At 47.0% G+C, this 27,109-nt stretch overlaps 1 protein-coding gene across 1 annotated transcript in view; it reads right to left on the reverse strand.

The window, feature by feature from the left end:
* LOXHD1 (lipoxygenase homology PLAT domains 1) overlaps positions 1-27,109 on the reverse strand; it is a 269,874-nt gene that overhangs the window by 92,262 nt on the left and 150,503 nt on the right. Inside the window, exons 24-27 of the mRNA XM_069746857.1 lie at positions 20,549-20,709; positions 19,086-19,398; positions 5,684-5,835; positions 5,007-5,140 (exon numbers count right to left, since the gene is read on the reverse strand). Coding sequence (XP_069602958.1) covers positions 5,007-5,140; positions 5,684-5,835; positions 19,086-19,398; positions 20,549-20,709 — 760 coding nt within the window. The remainder of the gene's footprint in view (positions 1-5,006; positions 5,141-5,683; positions 5,836-19,085; positions 19,399-20,548; positions 20,710-27,109) is intronic.

Consider the following 27,109-nt stretch of genomic DNA (forward strand, 5'->3'; position numbering starts at 1 on the left):
AACGGCAAAAACACAGATGTTGGAATGGGCTGTGTTTTTACTGTGGTGATTCCACTCATGCTATCTCCGATTGTCCTAAGCGGTTCGCTAGGTCTGCCACTATTGGTACGGTACAGTCAAAATAGTGCCAGATGGTGCACAGCTTTGCGCTCACGCAAGCGCCGATCGATCTGAATGGCCAATGACATAGACTCATTCAGACCAGCAGGCGTGGGAAATCCCACCATGACTTCCTTAAGGGCTTCAGAAAGACCCTTTCTGAAAATTGCTGCTAGGGCACATTCATTCCACTGAGTGAGTACAGACCACTTCCTAAAAATTGCTGCTAGGGCACATTCATTCCACTGAGTAAGCACAGACCACTTTCTAAACTTCTGACAGTACACCTCCGCTTCATCCTGACCCTGACACAAAGCCAGCAATATTTTCTCTGCCTGATCCACGGAATTTGGTTCATCATAAGCAATCCTAGCGCCAGAAAAAACGCATCAACATCACGCAATACAGGATCTCCTGGCGCAAGGGAAAATGCCCAGTCTTGAGGGTCACCACGTAATAAAAAAATAATGATTTTTACTTGTTGAGCGGGGTCACCAGAGGAGCGTGGTTTCAAAGCTAGAAACAGTTTACAATTATTTTTGAAATTCAGAAACTTAGATCTATCCACAGAAAATAAATCAGGAATAGGAATTCTAGGCTCTAACATCGGATTCTGACCACAAAATCTTGAATGTTTTGTACCCTTGCAGTGAGATGATCCACACAAGAGGACAGACCTTGAATGTCCATCTCTGCACCTGTGTCCTGAACCACCCAGAGGTAAAGGGGAAAAGAGAGACAAAACACAGTGCAAAGAAAAAAAAAATGGTCTCAGAGCTTCACTTATCCCTCTATTGAGATGCATTAATACTTTGGGCCAGCTGTACTGTTATGACCTGGTGGTTAGGAGCACCCGACCTGATAGTTAAACTCATACAGGACGAGCTCTGGGATGTGGGAGCTCTGCTGACCGCAAGCCCTAATCCTATCGCACACACTAGAAATAGCCGTGGAGCGCTCCTGATGCTCCCTAGACGCCTCGTCACAGAAGAAGAAAATAAAGCCTACCTTGCCTCAGAGAAATTCCCCAAAGGAATAGGCAGCCCCCCACATGTAATGACTGTGAGTAAAGATGAAAGTCACAAACGCAGAAATGAAATAGGTTTCAGCAAAGGGAGGCACGACTTACTAAATAGACAGAGGATAGGAAAGGAATCTTTGCGGTCAGCACAAAAACCTACAAAAGACCACGCAGAGTGTGCAAAAGGGTCCTCCGCACCGACTCACGGTGCGGGGGTGCCACCCTGCATCCCAGAGCTTCCAGCTAGCAAGACAAAATCAAGAAAACCAGCTGGACAAAGAAACAAGAACAATAATAACAATCAGGCACTTAGCTTCTGCAGGAGAAGACAGGACACCAGACAGATCCAGGAGCGAACTGAACCAATGCTAAAACATTGACAGCTGGCATGGAGAAACGATCTGAGTGGAGTTAAATAGAGAAGCCAACCAAAGGATAAACCACGTCACCTGTGTAAGGAACCTCAGAAGCAGCAGCTCCACTCACAGCCACCAGAGGGAGCCCACGGACCGAACTCACCGAAGTACCATTCACGACCACAGGAGGGAGCTCGACAACAAAATTCACAACACCTTCCCACAGGTGAAGTATATCCCCAGGGCTCCCGGTGTGTAGATGGAAGATGGTGACTGTTGCAGTAAAGAATGAGAACACAAGGGTGCAGTCTCTTTACCTGGTTCACTGAAGACTACAGGCAGCAACAGTCCAGGGTACCAGCTCACAGGGCAGGCAGGGTCCGGCCGGCTTGGAAGCAAATCCAGAGTCCCCTTTACCAGGTGGAGTTAAAAGCCTTCCACTAGCGCGGTGGTGGTGTAGTCCCTTACGGCCTATGGCTTCAGATAAGGTCCTCACAGTTCTTCTCTCTGTCCCCCATATAGGATAGGACAATACCTGCATGACAGGTAACTTGAGCCTTTTTACAGGGACTCTATCACACCCCGGGCTCTATGTGTTACTGTGTCTTCAGCTGTGTGTGGCGGACAGGTAACTTGCAATTCAGCTGTCCTGCCGGTCTCTGATGTAAGTCTTAGAGTCCCTTACAACCTCAGTATTCCAGCTACCGGTTGTCTGCGCTTTGCCAGGGAGACAGTCTGCTCGCTGCTGTCCTCCCCCTGGTGTCCTCGCCCGTGCCTTTCTCTCCTACACGCTCACTGCAATCTGTTCTGCTTTCGGTGTGGTCTCTGTCCAGGAGCTGCAGCACTTTCTCGTGGCTTCATGACCCCTCTGCTTCCTTTCCTTCTGTCTCTCTGACAGGAACTAACTGACTTTCCCTCCAAACCACAATATATATAGGGAAGTCACCTTGGAATAGGATCAAAAGCTCCCCCTTGTGGCCTGGAGTTTGAACATGTTGCATGCTTGTGTTTACCTGGTGAAAGTTATCCTTCCTTGCCTCCAAGCGTAACATCACTCTCCCCGTGGGGAAAGCAATGCTACTGTGATGACCAGGACCCTGAGAGCAGTCTGATTTTCACGGGCTGACTGAATGCAGGAGATTGAGATTTTTTTTTCAGCTTCTCCTCATCCAAGAAAATCACAATCTGATCAGAGTTTAATCAGAGTGGGATCAGCATAAGTGGCCCGATTTTCTTGAATGAGAGAAAATACGTTGGTTTGACCCCAGCCTACGGTTAAAAAAATATATCATTTTTGCAGTAGGGTTTTATTAAAAATTTTGCACGATTTGCCTTCTTTAGCCTCTACATTGCACTGTCTATTCCTGGCTGTAGAATGAGTTTTGACACTTTTACAGTTGAAAAAAAAAAATCACAAGTCCATCGTTAAGTCCTATATCCTAATATGTTGCTCCAGAGGAAAGCAAAACCCCATGAGACAGATGCTTATTGCCCCATATTAGGGGGAAAAGTTCCTACCAGACTTCACATAGAGCAATCAGATTAGTTCCCTGGATTAATGTCCCAGCTCCAAAATTTACTGCCTATAACCTGTATTAAGTTTTCAAGAAAGACATCCAGGGCCCCCTTGAACATTTTTAGTAAATCATCCATAACAACATACTGTGGCATGAAGTTCCATAGTCTCACTGCTTTACAGTAAAGAATCCACATTCTCACTGCTCTTACAGTAAAGAATCATCACCAGTAATGATGATTAAACCTTCTTTCCTATAAGGCTGCCGTCACACTAGCAGTATTTGGTCAGTATTTTACATCAGTATTTGGAAGCCAAATCCAGGAGTGGAACAATTAGAGGAAAAGTATAATAGAAACACATGCACCACTTCTGCATTTATCACCCACTCCTGGTTTTGGCTTGCAAATACTGATGTAACATACTGACCAAATACTGATAGTGTGACGGCAGCCTTATACACTGGAGACCAAAATTATACCCAGTATTTAAGTATGGCCACACTGGTGACTTGTGTAGAGGCAAAACTATGTTTCATCATGAGCATCTATGCATTTCTTAACACATCCCATAATTTTATTTGCCTTGGCAGCAGCTGCTTGGCACGGGTCACTAAAGTTGAGTTTGCTGTCCACCCATACACCCAAGTGTTTTTTGGTAAAAGTGTTAACCGGTGTTTTACTATTTATCACATACCGTAATCGTTCATTTAATTTTCTCTGCCCAAGTGCATAACCTTATATTTATCTAAAGCAGCAAAAAAAGGCAAACACAATTCTGGGATGTATTAAGTGAAGCATAGAGTCTAGATCACATGAAGTCATTATTGCCCTCTACTCCTCCTTGGTCAGGTCTCATCTGGAATACTGTGTCCAGTTCTGGGCAAGTTCAGAGGAGAGCAATCAGGATGGTGAGCGGACTGCAGAGTATGTCCTACAAGGAACGGTTAAAGGATCTAAGAATGTTTAGCTTGCAAAAAAGAAGGTCAAGAGAAGACTTAATAGCTGTCTACAAATATCTGAAGGACTGTCACAGTGTAGAGGGATCATCATTATTCTCATTGGCACATGGAAACATGAGAAGCAATGGAATTAAACTGAAAGGGAAAAGATACAGATTAGATATTAGAAAAAACTTTTTGACAGTGAGGGTGATCAATGAGTGGAACAGGCTCACCACGAGAAGTGGTGAGTTCTCCTTCAATGGAAGTCTTCAAACAGAGGCTGGACAGACATCTGTCGAAGATGGTTTATTGAATCCTGCATTGAGCCGGGGGGTTGGACACGATGGCCCTGGAGGTCCCTTCCAACTCTAACATTCTATGATTCTAATTTTAATTTCTCAGCCCAAGCATGCAGCTTACATAAATTCCTTTGTAACATTAAATTATCCTTCTCTGAGTTGATAACCTTGCAGAGTTTAGTATCCTCTGTAAATACTGAAATATATTAAAAAGAAGAGGCCCCAATACCGACTCTCGAAGAGGAGATAAATCTTTTCTCTGTCTTTATCTGAATTCTCAGCTGTATTATGACTACTGTCCATATTAAAGTTAAATGTGCAGGGAAACAAAAAGCCTGTAAAAGACCAGCAGTGCAACATTTTTAATAAAACCTAAAAGCAAAAATGATTTTTACATGAAGTTTTAGGTGTTTTCCAGGTTTGGGATGAAAGTCTGCAGTTATTCAAGGTGACTGCAGACTTCTGAATCCTCACAGCGTGCGGCGTGCATGCTCTCAGGAGTCTTCAGTGTTGGCAGTTAAAGCGGGTGTTCACGTGACTGTAAGTATGCGATTTGCATACTTCTGTTCATATTTCGATTAGATTGCAAATCACATAAATGTGGTCATGTGATCGCCCGCTCACATTAGCAACATAGCAGAATCTGCACTCCGTTGAGACTTTGCAGTCAGTCTATATGACTGAAGACTTCTAAGTTTCATCCCAAGCCTGGACAACCCCTTTAAGTAAAAACAAAATTGTCTTCAAAAATGGAGAACCCCGAAATACTTACTTTGTATCATTTTTCATATCTATAATTTCCACACGGTCTAGAAACCAAGCAGCGTTCGCCCCTGAGTTATCGTGACGGATTCTCAGCTTTTTTAATTCTCCTAGATCTACAGCACTGATGCTAAAAACATCTTCCTGAAAAATTAAGAAAAAGAAAAAACAACATGGTTGATGATCATTACGTGAAATACAAGTTATGAACCTATCACTAATTTGGGTTACCATTCTTTTTCTGTATATCCTATTAGGTCACATAGGTGTAACAGAGAGGGTTTCCCTGCTTAGATCCCCTGTAATTGGAGTAGCCAGTGGAAAAAAATTAAAATAAGCCCCCATCACGGGTAAGGGGTTTTGGGACTTAAGACAGAAGAATTTGGTGCCTGTTTCCAAGATTAAATCCCCAGCTGCTTGCTTGCCATCAATCTAGATCCTCGGAGGCGGACACTGTTGCATGTGTTCCTGCCACTATGACACCAACCAGGCCTGGACCCGCTCTCGCAAAGAAAATATGTAAAAAAAAATTACAAAAAAGGTTTTATGGAGTGAGTAGGGAAAAACAATTCAGTAGCAAAGTTTCTCAAATCAGATTTTAAAACTGGACCCCATTGTTGAGTCACTGTGTAGCCATGCTAACAAGCCAACCCATCATTCACTATTTCAGAGAGTACAACACAATACCTGTCCTTTCTCAAACTTATTCAGGTGGTTGGATTTTTTCAGTGCCCGTTCACCAGTGTCGCCGATCTCTCCATAAACGGTAATAAAAACAGTGGCGTCAGTTCCAGCTCCCCACACAATTCCAGTAAATACATGGATTTCATAAGTGTTGCCTGGAAAAAAAAATGCAAAGGCTTCAAGACAAAAAGAATAAGAACAACCTGTAATGTATATTTCTCTGTGCTGAGTTTTTTCCTCCAATCAGCAAAATTCCCTGTTGTTTTCTAGGAAGAATTAGATTGTGCTAAGATCGTCCCTATGTCTTTCCCGTAGTTGGGCTCTGTATTAGGTCGCTCCTCCCTTCTTCCTCAGTTAAAGGTACCTTCACACATAACGATATCGTTAACGATATTGTTGCAACGTCACGCTTTTTTGTGACGTAGCAACGATCCCGCTAACGATCTCCTTATGTGTGACAGCGACCAACGATCAGGCCCCTGCTGGGAGATCGTTGGTCGCTGGGGAATGATCAGGACCTTTTTTTGGTCACCGATCACCCGCTGTCATCGCTGGATCGGTGTGTGTGACGCTGATCCAGCGATGTGTTCACTGGTAACCAGGGTAAACATCGGGTTACTAAGTGCAGGGCCGCGCTTAGTAACCCGATATTTACCCTGGTTACCATTGTAAAAGTTGAAAAAAAAAACAGTACATACTCAGATTCCGATGTCTGTCACGTCCCCCGCCGTCAGCTTCCCGCACTGACTGTCAGCCCCGGCCGTAAAGCAGAGAACAGCGGTGACGTCACCGCTGTGCTCTGCTTTACGGCCGGCGCTGACACAGTCAGTGCGGGAAGCTGACGGCGGGGGACGTGACAGACACCGGAATGTGAGTATGAACTGTTTTTTTTTTTTTTTTTTTCAACTTTTACAATGGTAACCACCAGGGTAAATATCGGGTTACTAAGCGCGGCCCTGCACTTAGTAACCCGATATTTACCCTGGTTACCCGGGGACTTCAGCATCGTTGAAGACAGTTTCAACGATGCCGAAGTTGTTCCCCTGATCGTTGGTCGCTGGAGAGAGCTGTCTGTGTGACAGCTCCCCAGCGACCACACAACGACTTACCAACGATCACGGCCAGGTCATATCGCTGGTCGTGATCGTTGGTAAATCGTTTAGTGTAACGGTACCTTTAGTCTAGTGGAGTACGAGTCACACAATTATCGAAAAAGCTGATCGTTAGAATGCTTGGGATTTGCATCCATCAGGAAGAGGCAGAACACTTAGCATTACTAAAATTGTACAAATTCAGTATGAGAATTGAGTTACAGCCTCTACTGAAACTCAGAGCTTAATTCATAATTCTGCATCCTTCGAAATTGAACTATTCTGGAATCACTTACTTAGTGTCAACTTACTCGGGCAATGTGCATTCTAGAAATAGCTCTTTACATCAAGCACTGTTCAGTAATTTTATCTATGAAAAACAAAAATGTCCCTTGCTAAGATAACTTTATAGGGGTGTATCTAGTGATTAACTTGTTGGTTGTTTCCAACGTCAATTAATAGAATTACAGATTCAGCTCTAAATTATAATACAATCTGTAATCCAGTATCTGTATAAGGTAAGCAATGCAGTGTGTGTGTATAGTGACGCCACCAAGAATAGTGAGTGCAGCTCTGGAGTATAATACAGGATATAACTCAGGATCAGTAATGTAATGTATGTACACAGTGACTGCACCAGTAGAATAGTGAGTGCAGCTCTGGAGTATAATACAGGATATAACTCAGGATCAGTAATGTAATGTATGTACACAGTGACTGCACCAGCAGAATAGTGAGTGCAGCTCTGGGGTATAATTCAGGATGTAACTCAGGATCAGTACAGGATCAGTAATGTAATGTATGTACACAGTGACTGCTCCAGCAGCATAGTGAGTGCAGCTCTGGAGTATAATAGAGGATGTAACTCAGGATCAGTAATGTAATGTATGTACACAGTGACTGCACCAGCAGAATAGTGAGTGCAGCTCTGGAGTATAATACAGGATGTAACTCATGATCAGTAATGTAATGTATGTACACAGTGATGGCACCAGCAGAATAGTGAGTACAGCTCTGGAGTATAATACAGAATGTAACTCAGGATCAGTAATGTAATGTATGTACACAGTGACTGCACCAGCAGAATATTGAGTGCAGCTCTGGAGTATAATACAGGATGTAATTCAGGATCAGTAATGTAATGTATGTACACAGTGACTGTACCAGCAGAATAGTGAGTGCAGCTCTGGAGTATAATACAGGATGTAACTCAGGATCAGTACAGGATCAGTAATGTAATGTATGTACACAGTGACTGCACCAGCAGAATAGTGAGTGCAGCTCTGGGGTATAATACAGGATGTAACTCAGGATCAGAAATGTAATGTATGTACACAGTGACTGCACCAGCAGAATAGTGAGTGCAGCTCTGGAGTATAATACAGGATGTAACTCAGGATCAGTAATGTAATGTATGTACACAGTGACTGCACCAGCAGAATAGTGAGTGCAGCTCTGGGGTATAATACAGGATGTAACTCAGGATCAGAAATGTAATGTATGTACACAGTGACTGCACCAGCAGAATAGTGAGTGCAGCTCTGGAGTATAATACAGGATGTAACTCAGGATCAGTAATGTAATGTATGTACACAGTGACTGCACCAGCAGAATAGTGAGTGCAGCTCTGGGGTATAATACAGGATGTAAATCAGGATCAGTAATGTAATGTATGTACACAGTGATGGCACCAGCAGAATAGTGAGTGCAGCTCTGGAGTATAATACAGGATGTAATTCAGGATCAGTAATGTAATGTATGTACACAGTGACTGTACCAGCAGAATAGTGAGTGCAGCTCTGCAGTATAATACAGGATGTAATTCAGGATCAGTAATGTAATGTATGTACACAGTGACTGTACCAGCAGAATAGTGAGTGCAGCTCTGGAGTATAATACAGGATGTAACTCAGGATCAGTACAGGATCAGTAATGTAATGTATGTACACAGTGACTGCACCAGCAGAATAGTGAGTGCAGCTCTGGGGTATAATACAGGATGTAACTCAGGATCAGTAATGTAATGTATGTACACAGTGACTGCACCAGCAGAATAGTGAGTGCAGCTCTGGAGTATAATACAGGATGTAACTCAGGATCAGTAATGTAATGTATGTACACAGTGACTGCACCAGCAGAATAGTGAGTGCAGCTCTGGAGTGTCATACAGGAAGAGGCGGAGCCTGTTTGCCGTGTGCTCTGTGTGCTGCCTAGAGAGAGCTCCTGGGAAAGGAGGTAAAGTTTTCCATCCAGGACTTTTTGTCTGCCCCCTTCCCAGGAAAGAAGGCTCATTTTGGGACTGGCCTCCGGGGCTGGGCCCCCGGCTCCCACCTCCCGGTCCAAGTCGGCGGGGGGTGGGAGGACTCCAACTCCGGCTAGGGCCATAAGATCTGGCCAAGGATCCAACATGAAGACCCGTAGGACCCCTGAGGCCGCGGCGGCTCCTTCCCCCAGAGGTAGGCCGAGTACGAGCAGGGGTGCTGCAGCGGTGCCTCTTGGTTGGGGCACCAAGGCGGCTAGAGAATCCGCCCTGGTCTATGGTTCCCGCGTCCATGCGCACCTCTGCGAGTATAAGGACGCCTCAAGGAAGCTAAAATCCCTCTGGGGGGAGTTGAGCGTAGCTAAGGAGAGGTCTGACAGGGCCTCCGGCAATAAGAAGGCCGCGGTCAAGAAGATCAAAAAATCCATACAAGACCTGGAAAGCCGGAGATGTGAGATCCTGAATGGCAGCGGGCCCTTCCGTGAAAAGCTAGAGAACGATGACCGGTTCAGAGCCATGGCCGGTGGGGCTCTGGAGGGGTCACGGAGCTCCGGCCAGGTGGTGGAGGAGGATGATGAGGAAGAGGAATGTGAGGAGGAGGTCGTGCCCTACCCACCGCCTGGTGGCCTGGTAAGAGATCTCCAGGCGTCGCATAGCGGGATAGCCCCCGAGCAGGTGGCTCTCCCGTCAGATTCTGGCCCTTCAGGGGACAGCGGGAGCGAGGGGGAGGATGAGGATGGTGGGAGTAGTAGCAGTGAGGGGGGCTGCCTCGTCATGCAGCAGATCCGGCAGATCGAGTCCCCGATCCGTTTTAACCAGCTGAGGTTCGGGGATGAGATCTGCGAGGACGAGGCAACCAGGAGGGGGATGAAGAGAAAGGCCAAGAAAAGGAATAAGCAGAAAACATCAACTGTGCAGAAATTAGTGTATGTCCCCCTCTCTGGGGCCCCCCGGTCCCGCTGTGCGGCACCCGCTACCCACCCCGGCTCGGCCTCTGTTGTGGGTCCGCAGCGAGGGAGCGTTGAGATTACAGGCCATGACACGCAGGGCGCTGCCTCTGTTTGTGGTAACGGAGGGGGTAGTGATGTGTTTGATATGGAGCATGATGTGGAGGGTGGCCCAGTGGTGGGCAGGAGAGTGACAGCCGGGACCGCATCTCCGGCGGTGAGCGCTGGGGTGTCTGGTTCCCCCACTTACGGATCGGTTAAAGCTGGATCGCTTCTGGGGACCCAGGCACCTAGTAAAGTAAAGGGTGAGGGGCCTGCGGCTCCGGCTGAACAGGCTCATAAAAAGAAAATGGTGGAGGCTCCCATGGTGGGGTCTGCGGTGAAGTCGGGGTCTCCTGCATTGGGGGCACCGCCGCTGGTGGATGCTGAGGGGGAGTGGCCTAGCCTAGGGCCATCCGCTGGAGTTGCTGTGGCCAGGCTGTTTGTGGCCCAGGGTGTGGTGGTGGGGGGTGCTGTGCCTCGGGGGACTGGTACCGCTGGGGGGATTCCTGGGGGTGGATCCAGCTCTGGGTCGGCTCTGGGGGTCCCGCTGCGGCCGGTCTCAGGGGGCGTGGCCTCCTCGACACCCGCTGCCCATGTAGGAGCAGCTTTGGATAGCTGTGCTGTGCAGCTGAAGGCTGGGGGCGTGGCTTCCAAAGCAAAAGAAAAAAAAATGGTCTTAGCTGCGGTCAGCAATGGTGCAGGAACTGCAGCTGCAGCAGATAGCAGCAAGGGCGCCTGCCTGGCGGGTTCCCCTGTGTCGGGGGGCTTACCTGCGGTGGGGGCTCCGGCCACAAGGCAGGATGGAGCTGGAGGTGGGTCTGCTCCTGACTTCCTACCTGCCAGTGAGGGAGGAAGCTCTGTGCCTGCTGTGGTGGAAAGTCAGACAGTGCTGCTTAAAACCAATGGCAGCAGGACTCTTAAAGGGACACAAGCGCTGTGTGTGCCAAACCCCCCAGCAGGGAAGATGCCACCAGTAGGTGGCGGTAGCAGTGGGAAAACAAAACCTGGAAATACCCAAAAGGTGAGGCAAAATAATATTGACCCCAGTGTGCATGTGAGTGAGAGTGCGGTGACTGATGGAGTGGATGAGGAGGGTGCGGGTATGGAAGTGTCTGTGGTTGAGGATGCGAGTGGCAGTGCGTCTGAGGTGGCAAGTGTGAATATCGTGGCAAGTGTGAGTACGGTGTCTGATGGTAGTGGGAGAAGGGGGGAGGGGGCCGGTCCATCTGCCCCCCCGGCCACAGGTCCTCTGAGTTATTCGGGGGTGGTGGCTGGAGCCTCGGGGCCTAATCAAGGGGTTTCCTCGCCTCTGGACCTCAGGGATAGCGTCTTGCGGTGCCGTTTCCTGGAGGCCCTCAAAAAGGGAGAACGGACGATCGAAGTAGAGGGAAGAGTGGTGGACTTGGCCTTTTGGCTGGATAGACACGGCCTGGCTGCCTTCCAAGATAAAAGGGAAAGGGAAACGGTTTGGTCCCTCCCGACAGCCGGGCAGGGGGTGGCCAGGCGGAATGTGGTCCGTCTTCGGTGGAGGGGCAGTGAAGCGTGCCCGCCAAGGGCGAGGGTTGTGGAGCTCCTTCTGAAGATGGACTTCAGGGCAACGGACATCTTTGCCCTGATTCATCCGTTTGGCACCTCCTTCTTCGATGTCAGTTTTGTTCGGCCGGAGGGCTTGGAGCTTTTCTGGTCAAATTTTGAACTGGCAAAGGGGGAGCCCGGCTGGCGAGACTTTGCCGTGCAGGCGGTGTCTCGTCAAAATAGTGTAAAGAGGGTGACCGTTCTGACAAGTAACGAGTCACTCTCTGGGGTCGACATAATGACGTGGCTTTCCCGTTATGGGGAAGTCACCGAGGTCCCTAAGAAAAATAGGGACGAGTTTGGCATTTGGTCAGGGGGCTGGACCTTCATGGTAAAGTTGAAGGTTTCAGGAGGTACGGTCACCCACATCCCCTCCTCAGCATTTCTGGGGAGGGACAGAATCCAGATCTTCTACCAGGGGCAACCGAAGGTCTGCCACAGGTGCGGTGATCCCCGCCACTTCAGCGCAGGCTGCAAGGTGCAGAAATGTGCCTTGTGTGGCGGGGTAGGCCATCTTGCCGCAGCCTGTGGTGATATTAGGTGTCACCTGTGTGGTGACCTAGGTCACCCGTATAGCCGCTGCCCCCGTTCCTTTTCCAGCACCATCTCTGGCCCGGCAGGGGGGAGCCCCGGGGGGGTCCCTGGTGGTGCAGCTTCTGCTGGGGCTGAGGGTGGAGGCTTGAGGGGAGCTGAGGGGTCAGTGAGGAAAGGCGAGGCTGGTACATCTGCCCACCAGTGGCAACAGGTGAGGCGCCGTAAGGGCAGGGGGCAGGATAAGCCTCAGGCAACTGGCGTGATGACTGCCCCCAGCCTGGACGCGGCAGCCGAAGCCTCTGAGGACCTGGGGGAGAAGGCGGTGAGCGAGGAGATCCGGAGGATGGAGAGGAGGAGTTGGCTGCTTCTGATAACTCTTCCCAGTATGAAAGTCTGGATGAAGAGGTGGTGGAGCAGCCTAAAAAAAGGGTGACAATCGTACCGGTAAGAGTCGGAAGAAGAAGAAGAACAAGGCTAAAATATCTAAGCCCCCCCCCCCTGGCCACTGGGGTGCCTACGGAAGGGCTCACCGACTCCCCTCTGATCCCCCTCTCCAATCGGTTCCAAGCCCTCGATGACTCTGCTGTGTCGGAGGTCGGGGGTGAGGGGCCGGACGCAACATCTGGGGTGCCTTCGGGGAATGGTGAGGTCTGTCCTCCGGGGGATTCACACTCCTCTGGGGGGGGGGACTACCTCAGGGTCCAGGGGCGAGGAATCTATTTCTGGGAAGTCCAGTACTGTAAAGGAGGATGTGGACACCTCGGTGTCTTTAAAGAGGAGGGGTGAGTCGGGCTCCTCCTCAGAGGGGAAGAGGAAATCAGGGGGTACGGTTAAAAAACAGGCCATCTAACTCAATCACCCATGATGGCGGAACCTACCCTGTTGACTCTGGCGTCAATTAATGTCGCCAGCATAAAGTCAGATACGGCTAGATTTATGGCCTTTGATTTTTTCACCCGGGTTGAGGCTGATATTTTATTTTTGCAGGAGACCAGACTAACGGACCTGGGGTCCATCTACAAAGCAAAGAGGGAATGGAGGAGTGGGCCCTCATACTGGTCTCTTGCGGCCGAGCCGTATAGCGGGGTAGCGGTCCTTTTTAAGACCGCGGAGGTGGAATGCAGACGGGTGATTGAGGTAGAAATGGGGAGATGTTTGGTCCTTGACGTCTTCATGAGGGGACAGGAGCTTCGGCTCATCAATATCTATGGCCCGCAATCTAAGTGGGACCGTAAATGTCTCTTCCTGAGGATCAAGCCCTATCTTTTTACAAGCCGGCAGGTGGTCTTCGGTGGGGATTTTAATACTGTAACCAGACTCCGTGATAGGGGAGGCCCCGGAGACCGGCTGGCTTATGATAGCGTAGCCTTGAATAGCATAGTAAGCGAAGCTCGCCTGGTGGATGTCCACATCCGGCACACCCCAGGTCACGGGGGTTTCACCTTTTTTAGGGGAAGCAGTAGGTCTAGGATAGATAGGTTTTTTTTAAAGGAGGAAGCCGTCTCTTCTGCAGTGTCCGCTGTTGAGGTGGAGTTCTCCGATCACTGTTTCATTTTCTTTACTTTGAATGTTACAGAGACCCCCCGCATGGGGAGAGGCCTATGGAAGCTGAATTCGTCCCTTCTGGAAGAGGCAGAAGTAAGACAGTCCTTTGAGGAATTTCTTCAGAGCCAGGTACCTCTCTTGGGTCTTTGTAGCAGTAAGTCTGAGTGGTGGGAGATCTTCAAAAGAAGGGTCGCGGGGTTCTTCCGTCAGCTCTCGAGCCTCAGGGGCCTGAACAGGTACCGCCTGTATCGGGAGCTGGGGAGGAAACTCGAGCAGCTCGTCTCGACTGGAGGGGACCGAGAGGAAATCTCCAGGGTGAAGACCTTGCTCAAGGGGTGCCAGTATGATAGGCACACATCCTTGGTTTTTGAGAGGGATTTCGGGAGGTACCGCTCGCCCGACCCTTACAGAAACTGCAGGTTGTCAGTGAATTGTAAGATGGTGAGAGGACTGATTGACAGTACGGGGTCCCTGAACAGATCCAAATCGGGGATTCTGGAGGTGGTCAGATCCTTCTACTTGCACCTCTTGGGGAGGAGGGATCCTGATCGAGATGAGATGTCGGCTTTCCTGACTGAAACCATCCCTGAGCCAGGGGATGACCCCTCTCTTCATGTTTTGACAGAAGCAATCAGGGAAGAGGAAGTGAGACGGGCGATTGATGGGCTCCGGCCCAAAAAGTCGCCCGGTCCGGATGGCTTAACATCCGAGTTCTACAAGACTTTTAGGGACTCTTTGGTCCCCCTCTTGACTGAGATGTTTAATGAGTGTCTCTCCTCGGACATTCTGCCCAGTTCAATGAGGAAGTCAGCCCTGATTATCCTGTCAAAGGGTAAAGACTCGTCCCGTATTGAGAATTGGCGTCCCATAGCGCTTCTCAATACGGACCGAAAGGTTCTGGCAAAGGTGCTTTTTAATCGGTTGGTGCAGTTTGCGCCCCGGCTCCTTTCGGGGGCCCAGCACTGCTCTGTTCCAGGCCGCAGTACATTTAGTGCTGTGCTCGGTGTCCGGGAGGCAGTGGAGCAGGGCAGGGCGGGTCACTGGAAGGGGTACTTGCTGTCCTTAGATCAGGCGAAGGCCTTTGACCGGGTTAACCATGAGTACCTCTGGTCCGTCCTTCTGAGATATGGTCTGCCTGGGAGGTTTGTTGATTGGTTGAGAGCTTTATACAATGGGGCAGAGACTTTTCCGCTCGTGAACGGTTGGGTCGGACACCCTTTTGAGGTGAGGTCTGGTGTCCGCCAGGGCTGTCCTCTGAGCCCACTGTTATACGTGTTTGCGATCGACCCCCTTTTAAGGAGGGTGGAGCGTGGACCGTTGGTGGGAGTCGGGATGGACCAGGCGGATCCTGAGGCCGCCTTGAGGGTAGTGGCGTACGCTGACGATGTTTCCCTTTTTGTATCCTCGAGAGAGGAGGCAGATTGGGTGATGTCTGAGGTTGAACGCTACTCGGTGGCATCCGGATCCATGATCAACCGGGACAAGTGTGAGAGTCTCTGGCTGGGAGGGGGAGATCCAAGTTTTGATCTCCCGGACACCCTTCCAGGGCCTCAGGCCACAGCAAAAATATTAGGCATCAGTTTCGGCCCGGGGGACTATCCCCAGCAAAACTGGGAGGGCAGACTTAAGATTGCCGCTCAGAAGGTGAATCAGTGGAAGGGTTGGTCTTTGACCCTAAGGGAAAGGGTTAGTCTTGCCAAGGGCTATTTGCTTCCTTTGCTAATATATCTGGGCAGTGTCTGCATCTTGCCAGAGCCTCTTTGGACACGGGTTTACAGCCTGTTTTTCCAATTATTATGGGGAAATAGGCTGAACCTAATCAAGAGGGAGGTCACGTACCGCACGAGGAGACTAGGAGGGTTGGGTATGGTCAACCCAGTGGTGTTTCTAGTAAACACCTTTCTTAAGGCAAACATCGCCAACCTCTGGTTAGAGAGGGCTCCTCTGTGGGTATTCTCCTGTAGGGGGTGGTTTCGGCCTTTCTTCCAGGAATGGGAGACAGGAGGGCAGGTGAAGGACCTTCGTACACCTCATGGGCATCTTCCGGCTTATGCTACCCCGGTTCTGAAGGTGATCCGTCGGTGGGGTCTGGGAGTGTGGGAGATCAGGACCATGTTGAGAAGGTTTCTTGACAATAGGGTCCTGTTGACCCACTTTCAGAAGCCCCTGGCGCTCAGGGATTGCCCAAGCTGGGATCTGGAGGTGGGGCTCGGGTTATTGAACTCTAAGCGGATCCCCTTGAAGTTTTGGGACTTGGCTTGGCGCTGCTTCCATGGGAAGCTGTATGTGAGGGACAACCTGAAGTGCAGACGCTCTGATGACCGGGATTGTCCCCGCGAGGAGTGTGGCGGCATGCTTGAAAGCATGGAGCATTTCCTGCTTCGGTGTCCCTTTAATACAGAGGTCTATAGCAGGGTGGGTGCTTCCATTGGCTGGCCCAGGCTGGCAGGCCTTTCCTATGAGTGGGCCTATGGGGCATTCAGGTCCCTTGGTGGCCGAGATCGGGGCACTGTTTTCTTAGTTAGTTTAGTAACTAGGTTCCACACGTGGAATGCACGGTGTCTAGTGTCTACTCAGCGGAAAGTCCTCCCCGGGGAAGAGGTGATTAGGAACATCCTGGGTGACCTGGCAAAAGTGCGCGTGCTGGAGTTTGAGAGGCTGGGTGCAGGGAGGGCCTCTCTTCTATGGAGGGGTTTCTCCTTTAATGTGCCCTAGGGATAGTTAAATTCTGTGTGCCTGTGATAGGGTTGAGTTTTTTCCTTTTATCTTTATTTTGTAGGGTCAGATAGATGTGTAGGGACAGGGAGGGACAGATAGGGACAGTCTTTAGGGACAGGTAGTTAGTATTAGGTTGGTAGTGAGGGTCAGTGAGGGACAGATAGGGGCAGGTAGGGTGAGATTGGTAGGGTTATAGGGACAGGATTTTCTCTTTTGTGTTGTTAGGGAGGGTCAGGGTGATGTGCGGTAGATTAGGGTGAGAGCCTCTGGTCTCCAGTTCCTGGTGGTGGGCTGTAACCCTCACTTACAGATTTTTGTTTTGTAATTGGTAACCTGGGTATAGGGCTTGCAAGCATTGAACTTGGGCCTGTTCTTTGGTCATGGTTAAGGTGTGTAGTGGTTATTATTATTATGTTATTATTGATATGTTATTATAAGGTTGTATATATATATGTTACATGTGTACTATGATGCGTGTAGGGGGATTTAGTTTAGGTGGGGTGGGGGGTTTCTTGGGGGGTGGGGGAATGGGTTTTGGAGAATGGACGTCCGGCGTGATGCCAAGAAGAGGAAAAAAAAAGGCCATAAACTTTTATGGACCTTGCTGTATAGGAAAGGCCACAAACTTTGGTGGGACCTGGTGTGATAGGCCACAAACTCTTGTGGAACCTGGTGTGATAGGCCACAAACTTTCGTGGGACCTTTGGGGGAATGGTGGTGGTATAGTTTAGGAGGAAAAAAAAAAAATATTATAAAAAAATATATAAAACAAAAAAATATATAAAAATATATGATTAAGTTTCGGCCAGGTGGCCTATTTACTTTGTTTAGGGCAGTTGGCCGACTTGTTTATTTTCTAGGGATGAATGCGTGGGTATGTGTGTATGAGGGGAAAAAGGATATAGGTTGAGGTCTCTTCCCTTGCTGGGGGTATTAATGAAATGGAGGAACATTTTGTTTGTATAAATCTGCTGGACATTGGACTTTTTGGGGATTGTAAATAATTTGTTTTGTTATTGAGTTTGTCTGTAAGCTTTGCCTGTAAGTTTTGTTTTGTACTTTTATAATAAAAAGAGATACAGGAGGTAACTCAGGATCAGTAATGTAATGTGTGTACACAGTGACTGCACCAGCAGAATAGTGAGTGCAGCTCTGGGGTATAATACAGGATGTAACTCAGGATCAGTACAGGATCAGTAATGTAATATATTTACACAGTGACTGCACCAGCAGAATAGTGAGTGCAGATCTGGAGTATAATACAGGATGTAACTCAGGATCAGCAATGTAATGTATGTACACAGTGACTGCACCAGCAGAATAGTGAGTGCAGCTCTGGGGTATAATACAGGATGTAATTCAGGATCAGTAATGTAATGTATGTACACAGTGACTGCACCAGCAGAATAGTGAGTGCAGCTCTGGGGTATAATACAGGATGTAACTCAGGATCAGCAATGTAATGTATGTACACAGTGACTGCACCAGCAGAATAGTGAGTGCAGCTCTGGGGTATAATACAGGATGTAATTCAGGATCAGTAATGTAATGTATGTACACAGTGACTGCACCAGCAGAATAGTGAGTGCAGCTCTGGGGTATAATACGGGATGTAACTCAGGATCAGTACAGGATCAGTAATGTAATATATGTACACAGTGACTGCACCAGCAGAATAGTGAGTGCAGCTCTGGAGTATAATGCAGGATGTAACTCAGGATCAGCAATGTAATGTATGTACACAGTGACTGCACCAGCAGAATAGTGAGTGCAGCTCTGGGTTATAATACAGGATGTAACTCAGGATCAGTAATGTATGTACACAGTGACTGCACCAGCAGAATAGTGAGTGCAGCTCTGGAGTATAATGCAGGATGTAACTCAGGATCAGCAATGTAATGTATGTACACAGTGACTGCACCAGCAGAATAGTGAGTGCAGCTCTGGGTTATAATACAGGATGTAACTCAGGATCAGTAATGTAATGTATGTACACAGTGACTGCACCAGCAGAATAGTGAGTGCAGCTCTGGGGTATAATACGGGATGTAACTCAGGATCAGTACAGGATCAGTAATGTAATATATGTACACAGTGACTGCACCAGCAGAATAGTGAGTGCAGCTCTGGAGTATAATGCAGGATGTAACTCAGGATCAGCAATGTAATGTATGTACACAGTGACTGCACCAGCAGAATAGTGAGTGCAGCTCTGGGTTATAATACAGGATGTAACTCAGGATCAGTAATGTAATGTATGTACACAGTGACTGTACCAGCAGAATAGTGAGTGCAGCTCTGGGGTATAATACAAGATGTAACTCAGGATCAGTAATGTAATGTATCTACACAGTGACTGCACCAGCAGAATAGTGAGTGCAGCTCTGGGGTATAATACAGGAGGTAACTTAAAATCAGTATAATATTTGGAATTAGTGTGGTATAATCCAAGGCCCAGGACAGCAATGAGATAAAGTGTATTTGATCCTGGTGGCCGAGTTCAGTAAATACCAGAATAATATCAGATGACATGAATAGTTTTGCCGTTGTGGTTGTGGTGGAATTATAGAGAGCTGTGGTTTCCCATTAACCAAACCCCAAAGAATCATTTCATTATGTATAATAAATCAAATTGTTAATTGTTTTGTGGAATATCAGTGATTTCTTTCTACAGATATGTTTATTACGTTTACCTTCAAGCTCTGTTTGTTGAGGAAGGAGTTCTACCACCACTTCTCCATCAACTTCACCTCGGGCCAGCCACCGATTGCACTCAAACTTGTAGGACTCCACTACTTCCTGCGGTTGCATCTCCACTTCATCTTCTTTGCTGGATTTCTTCTTCTTGTTCGGCTTCTTCTTCTTGTCGCTTGGTGGGGCTGCTGACACCATCTGAATCCCAACACGTTTGATCTCAACCGTTTCTAGGAACCAACCGTCCCCGAATCCTGTACCGTCATGACCAATCCTAAGCTTGAGAAGTTTCCCGACATTCAGCGCTTCTATCTGTGAGCAGATGAGTTCAGAATGATAAAAAGCACAGACATCCAAAATGTCAGCAGCACGAGGCACAAATCAACTGATCTGCTGCTTCTTCACATGAGGAAACATAGATGGCAAAAGCTTTAGGTCAATTCATACTTATTTTCCTCCACCCTACTGTGGGTAAAAGTTATTAGAAAATGGAGGACAGGGCAGTAAGTAAAGTAGACCCCTCACTTTCATCCTGTAATTTTAGCCATGTAATACCGCCATATAGTTCCTATATAATACTGGTACAATAACCATTACAATAGCACCACGTAGTGGCAAAAACAAGCAGCACCTAAAGTGAACTTCTGATTTCAGTTGACTGTGTGTACATGAGGAATGGCACTATTTCTGCCCATAATATGATGTATATCCTACAGGTTTCACCAATTTCCCCCTCTGCAGGCTCTATCTCTAATATTCAGTTGTCTCTGAGCTGGTGGGTGGAGGATAGCAGCTATGATGTCTCCCATACACAGCACACATAGGCATGAGGGATTTCTGCTCTCCTGTTTCTATGTAGCACACGTTCATACGAAGCAGCAACAGCATAGAAGACATTTTACAACAGTACTGAGCAGTGTAGCTGCAAATCCAGCACCGGGTGTGAGATAAAACACATCTTAGAAATCCGTAGAAATCTTTGTATCTCTTGCTCTTTTTTTTTTAACTTTGCTCCTCCTCCTACCCTATAGAAAGACTTTAGTAGGCAGATGTAATCTGATCTCTCAGTGAACTGGCAGTCGCTCTTGATCTCACCAAGGCAGATTTTAGCAGTTTTTCAGATTGAATAAATTGTGGAGGAAAAGAACTGGCTCATAAGTGGATCAAGAAGCAGATTTTTCTGATAATATATATTAGAAAGTTTCTGATATTGGTCATTTGGGTCAATTACCTAAAAATGTACTTTCAGAAATGAAGATGCTTATAGAAAATATATATGATGATAGAAATGGTAAAATCAATATAAGCTAGAGCTTAATTAATTTATTAAGCAGGTACCATGAATATTAAGAATTCCTCATGAATATTAATCAGACCTCATGAATATTAATCAAAAGTAGCGAAAATCCCTCAAATTGCTTATCGTCTGTGTATATACGGTATGCATCACATTATTTTATACCTTGAAGATGTCCACAGCTCCTCTCTCAAAGTCATTTGAGCGGCTCCGCAGAAAGGTCTCCTCCGTCTTCCCCCGGTCTCCATATAGCTGCATGAAGACATTGGCGTTGGTGCCAGCCCCTCTCACATTACCGGTGGTCACAATAACTTCATAATTAACAACTGGAGAGAAAAATAAATTTTTGCGTATGATGGGAAGAACTGGACTAGGGCTAAAGGATTTCAAAATAGTGACATTGCTAGAGCAAATGGTATCAAATCGTGGCCTAATTTCCCAAAAAGGTTCATATGGCATCCTAGATTTGTCCCAATGCCCCCCACATTGCTCTAGTTCACAATACATTGTGGCTAATGGACACTAATGCTGCCTTTTTCCCAAAACCTTGGTAGGAAATGGTATACACTTTCTTCAGCACTAATGTGCCCATGAGATGGGGGTCCCTCACAACCCCTGCGTGGCATCCCATTCCGACATCCAACCTGTATGCAAAGGATGGAGATACATTGCGCTGAGCCCACTCCATGACCACAACAGTTTAGACCCCTAGCCAGGGTGGGCAATTTATTTTCCCCAGGGTCCACACCAAAGACCCCTATCCAACCGGCCAAACTTAATTTTGCTCATTATTACTGTTTTATCAATTTTTATCACTTGATCTCAAGCAGACTTAAGTTTGGTGACTCGCTGCTACTATTAATACATGCAAAATGTCTTCCCTAACAAAAACATAATTTACTGCTTTTAATATACCGTAAGTTTATATAAAGAAGCAAACTATTCTGCTCCTGTTACTCAGCCTTCGTACCTTAATCTACAGCTCATAACACAATATTATGTCCCCACACAGCTCCCCACATAGTATGATGTCCCCACACAGCTCCTCACATAGTAAGATGTTCCCACATAGCTCCCCACATAGTAAGATGTCCCCACACAGCTCCCCACATAGTAAGATGTCCCCACATAGTATGATGTCCCCACACAGCTCCCCACATACTATGATGTCCCCACACAGCTCCCCACATAGTAAGATGTCCCCACACAGCTCCCCACATAGTATGATGTCCCCACACAGCTCCCCACATACTATGATGTCCCCACACAGCTCCCCACATAGTAACATAGTAACATAGTTAGTAAGGCCGAAAAAAGACATTTGTCCATCCAGTTCAGCCTATATTCCATCATAATAAATACCCAGATCTATGTCCTTCTACAGAACCTAATAATTGTATGATACAATATTGTTCTGCTCCAGGAAGACATCCAGGCCTCTCTTGAACCCCTCGACTGAGTTCGCCATCACCACCTCCTCAGGCAAGCAATTCCAGATTCTCACTGCCCTAACAGTAAAGAATCCTCTTCTATGTTGGTGGAAAAACCTTCTCTCCTCCAGACGCAAAGAATGCCCCCTTGTGCCCGTCACCTTCCTTGGTATAAACAGATCCTCAGCGAGATATTTGTATTGTCCCCTTATATACTTATACATGGTTATTAGATCGCCCCTCAGTCGTCTTTTTTTCTAGACTAAATAATCCTAATTTCGCTAATCTATCTGGGTATTGTAGTTCTCCCATCCCCTTTATTAATTTTGTTGCCCTCCTTTGTACTCTCTCTAGTTCCATTATATCCTTCCTGAGCACCGGTGCCCAAAACTGGACACAGTACTCCATGTGCGGTCTAACTAGGGATTTGTACAGAGGCAGTATAATGCTCTCATCATGTGTATCCAGACCTCTTTTAATGCACCCCATGATCCTGTTTGCTTTGGCAGCTGCTGCCTGGCACTGGCTGCTCCAGGTAAGTTTATCATTAACTAGGATCCCCAAGTCCTTCTCCCTGTCAGATTTACCCAGTGGTTTCCCGTTCAGTGTGTAATGGTGATATTGATTCCCTCTTCCCATGTGTATAACCTTACATTTATCATTGTTAAACCTCATCTGCCACCTTTCAGCCCAAGTTTCCAACTTATCCAGATCCATCTGTAGCAGAATACTATCTTCTCTTGTATTAACTGCTTTACATAGTTTTGTATCATCTGCAAATATCGATATTTTACTGTGTAAACCTTCTACCAGATCATTAATGAATATGTTGAAGAGAACAGGTCCCAATACTGACCCCTGCGGTACCCCACTGGTCACAGCGACCCAGTTAGAGACTATACCATTTATAACCACCCTCTGCTTTCTATCACTAAGCCAGTTACTAACCCATTTACACACATTTTCCCCCAGACCAAGCATTCTCATTTTGTGTACCAACCTCTTGTGCGGCACGGTATCAAACGCTTTGGAAAAATCGAGATATACCACGTCCAATGACTCACCGTGGTCCAGTCTATAGCTTACCTCTTCATAAAAACTGATTAGATTGGTTTGACAGGAGCGATTTCTCATAAACCCATGCTGATATGGAGTTAAACAGTTATTCTCATTGAGATAATCCAGAATAACATCCCTCAGAAACCCTTCAAATATTTTACCAACAATAGAGGTTAGACTTACTGGCCTATAATTTCCAGGTTCACTTTTAGAGCCCTTTTTGAATATTGGCACCACATTTGCTATGCGCCAGTCCTGCGGAACAGACCCTGTCGCTATAGAGTCACTAAAAATAAGAAATAATGGTTTATCTATTACATTACTTAGTTCTCTTAGTACTCGTGGGTGTATGCCATCTGGACCCGGAGATTTATCTATTTTAATCTTATTTAGCCGGTTTCGCACCTCTTCTTGGGTTAGATTGGTGACCCTTAATATAGGGTTTTCATTGTTTCTTGGGATTTCACCTAGCATTTCATTTTCCACCGTGAATACCGTGGAGAAGAAGGTGTTTAATATGTTAGCTTTTTCCTCGTCATCTACAACCATTCTTTCCTCACTATTTTTTAAGGGGCCTACATTTTCAGTTTTTATTCTTTTACTATTGATATAGTTGAAGAACAGTTTGGGATTAGTTTTACTCTCCTTAGCAATGTGCTTCTCTGTTTCCTTTTTGGCAGCTTTAATTAGTTTTTTAGATAAAGTATTTTTCTCCCTATAGTTTTTTAGAGCTTCAATGGTGCCATCCTGCTTTAGTAGTGCAAATGCTTTCTTTTTACTGTTAATTGCCTGTCTTACTTCTTTGTTTAGCCACATTGGGTTTTTCCTATTTCTAGTCCTTTTATTCCCACAAGGTATAAACCGCTTACACTGCCTATTTATGATGTTCTTAAACATTTCCCATTTATTATCTGTATTCTCATTTCTGAGGATATTGTCCCAGTCTACCAGATTAAGGGCATCTCTAAGCTGTTCAAACTTTGCCTTCCTAAAGTTCAATGTTTTTGTGACTCCCTGACAAGTCCCCCTAGTGAAAGACAGGTGAAACTGCACAATATTGTGGTCGCTATTTCCTAAATGCCCAACCACCTGCAGATTTGTTATTCTGTCAGGTCTATTAGATAGTATTAGGTCTAAAAGTGCTGCTCCTCTGGTTGGATTCTGCACCAATTGTGAAAGATAATTTTTCTTGGTTATTAGCAGAAACCTGTTGCCTTTATGGGTTTCACAGGTTTCACTTTCCCGGTTAATATCCGGGTAGTTAAAGTCCCCCATAACCAGGACCTCATTATGGGTTGCAGCTTCATCTATCTGCTTTAGAAGTAGACTTTCCATGCTTTCTGTTATATTTGGGGGTTTGTAACAGACCCCAATGAGAATTTTGTTACCATTTTTCCCTCCATGAATTTCAACCCATATGGACTCGACATCCTCATTCCCTTCGCTAATATCCTCCCTTAAAGTGGACTTTAGACAAGACTTTACATAGAGACAAACCCCTCCTCCTCTCCGATTTTTACGATCCTTTCTAAACAGACTGTAACCCTGTAAGTTAACTGCCCAGTCATAGCTTTCATCTAACCATGTCTCGGTTATTCCCACTATGTCAAAGTTACCTGTAGATATTTCTGCTTCTAGTTCTTCCATCTTGTTTGTCAGGCTTCTGGCGTTTGCGAGCATGCAGTTTAGAGGATTTTGTTTTGTTCCAATCTCCTCACTGTGGATTGTTTTAGAAATGTTCTTACCTCCCTTCTGAGTATGTTTTCCTGGGTCGTCTTTGTTCGAGTCTAATGTTTTTCTTCCCGTCCCCTCTTCTTCTAGTTTAACGCCCTCCTGATGAGTGTAGCGAGTCTTCTGGCGAATGTGTGTTTCCCAGGTTTGTTGAGGTGTAGTCCGTCTCTGGCGAGGAGTCCATCATACCAGTAATTCACACCGTGGTCCAGGAATCCAAATCCTTGTTGTCTGCACCATCGTCTTAGCCAGTTGTTTGCATCAAGGATCCTGTTCCATCTCCTGGTGCCATGCCCGTCTACTGGAAGGATAGAAGAAAAAACTACCTGTGCATCCAGTTCCTTTACTTTCTTCCCCAACTCTTCAAAGTCCTTGCAGATTGTCGGTAGGTCCTTCCTTGCCGTGTCATTGGTGCCAACATGTATCAGAAGAAATGGGTGGACGTCCTTGGAGCTGAAGAGCTTTGGTATCCTATCGGTCACATCCTTGATCATCGCACCTGGAAGGCAGCATACTTCTCTTGCAGTTATGTCCGGTCTGCAGATGGCTGCTTCGGTGCCTCTCAGTAGTGAGTCTCCCACCACCACCACTCTTCGTTGCTTCTTGGCTGTACTTTTTGCTGTCACTTGTTGCTGTGTGCCCTTTTCTTTTTTGCTTGCTGGTATTGCTTCATTCTTAGGTGTGCCATCTTCATCCTCTACAAAGATTTGATATCGGTTCTTCAGTTGTGTGGTTGGTGATTTCTCCATGGTCTTCTTGCTTCTTTTGGTCACATGCTTCCACTCATCTGCTTTTGGAGGTTCTCTGACACTTTTTGCACCTTCTGTGACCAGTAGAGATGCTTCTGTTCTGTCTAGAAAGTCTTCATTCTCTTTGATGAGTTTCAAAGTTGCTATTCTTTCTTCCAGACCCCGCACCTTTACTTCTAAAAGGGCCACTAGTCTACACTTCTGACAGGTGAAATTGGATTCTTCTTCTGGTCGATCTGTGAACATGTAGCACATGCTGCAGCTCACCATGTAGGTTGTCACATCTGCCATGTTGCTCCTAGATCCTGCTGACTTGCTGTGTGTTTTCCTTCTTGTGTAATCTACTCAGCCAAGCTCTCTTGCAATAATGTCCTACAGGCAAAAATTAGCCTCCTGAAGCTTGAATCCCATAGTAAGATGTCCCCACAGAGCTCCCCACATAGTATGATGTCCCCACACAGCTCCCCACATAGTATGATGTCCCCACACAGCTCCCCACATAGTAAGATGTCCCCACACAGCTCCCCACATAGTATGATGTCCCCACACAGCTCCCCACATACTATGATGTCCCCACACAGCTCCCCACATAGTAAGATGTCCCCACACAGCTCCCCACATAGTATGATGTCCCCACACAGCTCCCCACATACTATGATGTCCCCACAGAGCTCCCCACATAGTAAGATGTCCCCACAGAGCTCCCCACATAGTATGATGTCCCCACACAGCTCCCCACATACTATGATGTCCCCACACAGCTCCCCACATACTATGATGTCCCCACACAGCTCCCCACATAGTATGATGTCCCCACACAGCTCCCCACATAGTATGATGTCCCCACACAGCTCCCCACATAGTATGATGTCCCCACACAGCTCCCCACATAGTATGATGTCCCCACACAGCTCCCCACATAGTATGATGTCCCCAAACAGCTCCCCACATAGTAAGATGTCCGCACACAGCTCCCCACATAGTATGATGTCCCCACACAGCTCCCCACATAGTATGATGTCCCCACACAGCTCCCCACATAGTAAGATGTCCGCACACAGCTCCCCACATAGTATGATGTCCCCACACAGCTCCCCACATAGTATGATGTCCCCACACAGCTCCCCACATACTATGATGTCCCCCACATAGCTCCCCACATAGTAAGATGTCCCCACACAGCTCCTAGAACAATATAATGTCCTCACAAACCCCCCACACTGTATAATGTCACCACAGAGTATAATGTCCTCACAAAACCCCCCACACTGTATGATGTCACCACAGAGTATAATGTCCTCACAAAACCCCCCACACTGTATGATGTCTCCACTCAGTATGATGTCCTCACCGAGCCCACATGCAGTACATCCCCACAGAGCTCCTTACATATTATGTCCTCTCAAATCTCCCTTACACAGTATGTTCTCTCAAAGCCTTCAACACAGTATGATGTCACCATAGAGCCCCCATGCAGTAATATCCCTATACAGACCACCTACACAGTTTGTCCCCCAATGCCCATCCCTCAGGGCACAGCATGATGTACACGCACATGCCCTTTGGGGCACAGCATGATGTCCCCACATATGCCCCTTAGGGCACAGTATGAGAGGTCCACACACATGCCCCTTAGCGCAAAGCATAATGCCCTCACACATGCCCCTTACAGCACAACATGATGTCCTCACACATGCCCCTTAGGGCACAGCATGATGTCTATACTCATGACCCTAAGAGCACAGCATGATGTCCCT

The sequence above is a fragment of the Ranitomeya imitator genome, chromosome 1, assembly GCF_032444005.1.
Source record: "Ranitomeya imitator isolate aRanImi1 chromosome 1, aRanImi1.pri, whole genome shotgun sequence".
Lineage (NCBI taxonomy): Eukaryota > Metazoa > Chordata > Amphibia > Anura > Dendrobatidae > Ranitomeya > Ranitomeya imitator.